General features: G+C 44.2%; 1 protein-coding gene across 1 annotated transcript; it reads right to left on the bottom strand.

Moving 5' to 3' along the window:
- Positions 1–1,005: 1,005 nt before the first annotated feature.
- On the bottom strand, positions 1,006–4,968 carry RPS4X (ribosomal protein S4 X-linked). The gene is made up of 7 exons (XM_049767337.1): positions 4,909–4,968; positions 3,896–3,973; positions 3,311–3,491; positions 3,029–3,126; positions 2,265–2,436; positions 1,604–1,761; positions 1,006–1,170 (listed from the first exon to the last, which is right to left on the bottom strand). Exons 1-7 carry the CDS (start codon positions 4,909–4,911, stop codon positions 1,069–1,071), a joined length of 792 nt encoding a protein of 263 aa, XP_049623294.1. The 5' UTR covers positions 4,912–4,968; the 3' UTR covers positions 1,006–1,068.
- Positions 4,969–5,317: the final 349 nt, after the last annotated feature.

Raw genomic sequence — 5,317 nt, forward strand, 5'->3', positions numbered from 1 at the left:
TAAAATGGAAAACTTGGAGCTGAGAAGATACTACCTTTTGAGGGGTGGAAAACAGCTGTCCTGAAGGCTTACTCTGGCTCTGCATTCAGTGGTCACTCATGACAGGCTCAGGGGACCATATAGGGTGCTGGGGATTGAACCTGGACCTACTGTATGTAGGGCAAGATAGTACATGATGTACTATCTTTCTCAAATACTTAGTTTAAACCGAAGGCACAGTGAAAATTATTTCCTTAAATTATTTTTACTATATAAAGAAATAAGAGGGGGCCGGGCGGTGGCGCTAAAGGTAAGGTGCCTGCCTTGCCTACGCTAGCCTCGGACGGACCGCGGTTCGATCCCCCGGCGTCCCATATGGTCCCCCCAAGCCAGGAGCAACTTCTGAGCACATAGCCAGGAGTAACCCCTGAGCGTTACTGGGTGTGGCCCAAAAACCAAAAAAAAAAAAAAAAAAAAAAAAAAAAAAAGAAATAAGAGTAGGAAATAACTAATCCCCAAAAGCAATAGAAATGAAGAGCAGAGGGGCTGGAGAGATAGCACAGCGGTGTTTGCCTTGCAAGCAGACAATCCAGAACCTAAGGTGGTTGGTTTGAATCCCAGAATCCCATATGGTCCCCCCTAATGCTTCCAGGAGTCATTTCTGAGCCCAGAGCCAGGGGTAACTCCTGAGCATCCACTAATACCTCTACCCTCCACACCATGTGATAACTTGTGAAGGAACTAGACATTGTGCATTGCTCCCTGTGAAGCAAATTGGATGCTATTCAACACGCCACAATGTATGACCCAGCCACCATGTTACTTGGGCACCACTTGAGAATATTTACTATGATAGGCCAAGATGGTATTTTTTAAGCAGGAAGATAACTTTTGTCAACAAATGAGTAGATTCATTCACTGCATGAGAACAGGGTATGAGACATGGGAAGATCATCACAGCATGTGCCCACGTAACCCTATGTTACAAAGTCAAATAGTAGGTAACCAAGTTTAAAACAGAGGCCATAATGACACTTTGCTTTATTTAAGCATAGGACGAATGATCCAATTTTGCCCCTGAAAGTTTTTTCACCCACTGCTCTGCTTGGCTGCCAGTCTTTTGTCTCTCTCTTCAGCAATGGTCAGGCGGATGCCTTTTCCTCGGGGAAGAGAAATCCATGATTTGTTGCCCTGGTGGGGAAGAAAATCATAAATCAAAAACCAACCTAAGATTAATGCCATAGCAGGACATGTTTATCATGTCCTATGGAAACTGAAGCAACTGCAATACCCAGAAAGCCCTGAATTATTCTGACTCACAAGAAAGCTAACTGTACTTTAAAAACTATGGGCATGGGGTGACGGAGATAGCACAAGTAGGACATTGGTCTTGCATGTAGGTGACCCGGGTTCAATCCCCAGCATTCCATATGGTCTCCAGAGCCTGCCAAGAGTGATTCCCAAAAGCAAAGTCAGGAGTAACTCTTGAGCACCACAAACAAAAAGCCCACAGGGACAAAGCATTTAAAAGACCCAACTACAAAGCCCTGCACTCCTTTAGTGGTACTTTTCACCTAGTTGCCAACCTTACCTAAATTTCCCTTAAAGAGAAATCCAAACTTACCTTGCCAATCACAAAAATGTTGGACAGGCGGGTGGCAAAGCTATTGCCATTGGCATCTTTCACATGGACGACATCAAAAGAACCAGGATGCCTCTCTCTGTTGGTGATCACGCCAATTCTTCCCAGATTAGCACCCCCAGTCACCATGCACAAGTTACCTAGGCAGGGAGGACAGAATCTGCTCAGAGAAGGACAAACTCACAACCCAATGTACCGACTACAGAAACTGACCTAAAATAAGTCATTTCCCCCCATTTGAGTTTTACTAGCCATGTAAATGAGCCTTCAGTTTGTCTGAAAAACCAGCTCACAACCCAACGTGCAGAATAATGACCTAATATAAGCCCAGTCATTCTCTTTTCCCATTTGAGTTTTACTAACCACATAACCTCGAGCCTTCAGGAACTGATGTCCTTTCTTCCCCTAACACCTAACAAATTGTCAACCATACCTCACTACTTTTTCCCAAACTGTTATTCCTCCAAAGGTCAATTCCATGTTATGATTGACACTTGAGCAGTCAGAACCATCTAAGTGGCTTTTTAAAGAGAAAACCCCCCACCAAATCTGTAGGCAGGCCCAGCATAACAAAAAAACTGTACTGCATGCTTAAGTCAAACACTTCTATAAAGGCTTAGGAGAGGCAGGAAGAGATGCATACCAGTGTCAAATTTGATGAACTCAGTAATCTTGCCAGTTTCCAAGTCAATCTGAATGGTGTCATTCACCTTAATGAGGGGATCTGGGTAGCGAATGGTGCGAGCATCGTGTGTCACTAAGTGAGGGATTCCTTTGGTGCCCACAAAGATCTTCCTCACTTTGCACAACTTGTACTAGAAACACATTCAGTTTTAGCTTAAAAATCCACAACCAGAAAAGGGTGATCCTGATTTTTGCATACCCTCTAATATTTTCTTGTACCAGGTTGCCCACTAGCCTAGCTTTCTCAGAACTTCAAATTCTTGCTCAAGGACAACCTTAGGTAATTGGCTACTCAACCTCTTGTAATGCAAATGTCTCTCCAGACCCCATTATATTAACCTTCATTTCCAGCCAATCTAAACCTCAAAATACTTGCGAAAAAGTGGAACAAATATATCTCACCTTGATCATTAATGATAGGGTTATTAGCCTTGAGTACCAAGTATTTTCTGAGAAGGGAATTGGAATAGACCCAATTACCTTTTCTACTGTCGACTAGATTTTCTAGTTCCTTATCCTTGGAAGAGCTATGTACACTTTGGGTCCTCATAAATATCCCTGAAAACCACTCTCCATGCTAAGAGAAAAGCAGGTACTTTCCCAACTGGGACCAATTTCTATCAAAGAGCACAGTTGGAAGAACCTAATTTAAGGCAGAAACTCATGCACCTAATGAGTTCGAACACCTGGCCATTATTAACTCTAACCAGAGCACTTATTTACCTTAGCTTCCTCGGGAGTAATGCGATGAACAGCAAAACGTCCTTTGGTGTCATAGATCAGGCGGAAATTCTCTCCAGTCTTATCAATACTGATGACATCTGATAGCAAACAGTAACAAAGATTACTATCGCATTCCCCACTATTCTGTGCTTAGGAACCCCAAGAGCTCCTCTTCCAGCTTCCAATTCTAACAGGAACCCTAAGATTGATGGCTAGAAAAATGTGTAACCACAATTGTTTGTGATGACCCTACATTTCATGTGGCCACCACGAACCACTTACCCATAAAACCTGCTGGGTAGGTTATATCAGTGCGAACCTTGCCATCAATCTTAATGAACCGCTGCATGCAGATTTTCTTCACCTCATCTCCAGTTAGTGCGTACTTAAGCCTGTTCCTCAGGAAAATGATGAGTGGGAGACATTCTCTCAGTTTGTGGGGACCGGTGGATGGACGAGGAGCCTACAAAGTAAGTCTTAGCTGTGTTTCACTGAAGCATTCAAACCAACCCCTAAATCTGATTGACATTTATACTGATAGCCACCATTTGTGCAAGCATTCAAAGCTTAGATATTAAAACTAACCCAAGCACTCAAGCTTAAGCCCTTAATGGACTTGAGCCTCTGAAGGCAGGTAATATCAAGCCCATTAAGGGCTCCCATTTGAGACACAGTATACTGTATCCAAAAGCAAAGAGGCACAGTGAAAACCTGAAAAGTTTCTTTAAGAAACAGAGGTAACAATGACTATTATTCCCCCAAGGAACCAGGAAGCAGAAAATTTCCTGGGAAAACTATCTCAATGAGCTATAATACTAAGTATTACTTAAGCCGCTTACAATTTACACTATATTTAGTCATACTTACAAACACTCCTGTCAGTTTATCAAGCATCCAATGCTTTGGAGCTGCCACACGCTTTAGGTGCTTCTTGGGACCACGAGCCTGAAAAAGATTCCCCGTTTACTTACAATTTGAACTGGCAAGACAGCACTTCATTTAAATAAACCAATTTTATACAGCTGCAAAGAACGCAAAACCCAGTTTCCAGCGGTTAAAGATCACCTCTGAGAACTTTCCTTCTTATTACTGTTTGATTCTAGTTTTGCCATTTCTAGGAAACCATGCTGGTACAACGTTTAGCTAGAAGCTGGACCTCGAGACCGACAAACAACATTAGAAAAGCTCCAGTGGCCAGAGAGACATCACAGCAGTGGGGCGTTTGCCTTGCCACATAGCTGATTCGAATTCCGGCAACCCATGTGGTCCCCCGTGCCTGCCAGAGGCGACTTCTGAGCGCAGAGCCAGGAGTAACCCCTGGGCACCGCCGGGTGTGAACCCCCCCCAAAAGAAATGATCCAGAACCCAATATGCACTTGTATTTGCAAAAGAGCATACTTCCACAATGTAACGAACACCTTATTTCTGAGTTTTTGGGGCAACAGGAAACTGATCTCAGTACAAGAATGAGCCAATAGTTGACAGAAAATTTCCCTGCCAAAATGTCAGATTTTGAAATTCCGTACAAGGGCTTAAAGGCCACACAAGCTAAAGCCAGGCTTTAATAACAAAGAAAGTTCTCCATTAAGGATACCGAGCCCTCGCCAACTCCAGCCTAAGCAACCAAGGGTCGCCCAGGATCGCAGGCTGTGCGTGCAGGCTTGAGACGGTGGCCTTGCAACCAGCAGTTCCTGATTCCCACCCATCCCAAGGGCCCGCATCTGCTCTTGCTCTCGAGCCATCTTGGCCAACCCTGAAGTGCACGGCCCCTTTATTTCCACCAGGCAATCCAGTACAGGAGCCCCAAAAGCACCAGCGGACTCTGCCCAGAGAGGATGGGAGCCGATGCACTTCGGGAGCTCGTTCAGAAGCCACCTTACCATGGTTGCGCTAGGCAAGGAAAGAGGACGGCCTCTTCCGGCGCGCAGGGGAAAAAGGGCTTAGCAGATGCGCGCGCCGACGTCTTGAATGCTCGGCTCAACTCTGTCGGTTTCCGGAGCCCAGAATTTTATCTTGCCACCTGCTGGAGGGAGGTCATAGATACGCAGCTTCCTAAAAATAATCCCTTTCCTAAAAAGAGGTGACTCCCAAGAGTCATTTTCTCCTTACATCCCTAGTTTTGGATCTGATTCTGTGCTGTGCTGGCTGCTAGAAATAAAGAGATGCACTGTCTTCAGAAAACTGCAATATAAAGCTACTTTGCTTTTTTTTTTAATTTAAGCTACATGCCCCAAACATACATATTCTGTAGTCAATAAAATATATATAATATTCTTTCCTTTTGTTTTG

This window comes from Suncus etruscus, chromosome X, assembly GCF_024139225.1.
Source record: "Suncus etruscus isolate mSunEtr1 chromosome X, mSunEtr1.pri.cur, whole genome shotgun sequence".
In the NCBI taxonomy this organism is placed as follows: domain Eukaryota; kingdom Metazoa; phylum Chordata; class Mammalia; order Eulipotyphla; family Soricidae; genus Suncus; species Suncus etruscus.

Bases quoted from the DNA above. Each gene is read 5' to 3' on its own strand.
- RPS4X (XM_049767337.1), bottom strand. The intron at 3,492-3,895 runs GTAAGTATGACT...CTTACTTTGTAG, and splicing joins ATAAACTGACAGGAGTGTTT to GCTCCTCGTCCATCCACCGG. The intron at 3,127-3,310 runs GTAAGTGGTTCG...GTTTGCTATCAG, and splicing joins CTACCCAGCAGGTTTTATGG to ATGTCATCAGTATTGATAAG.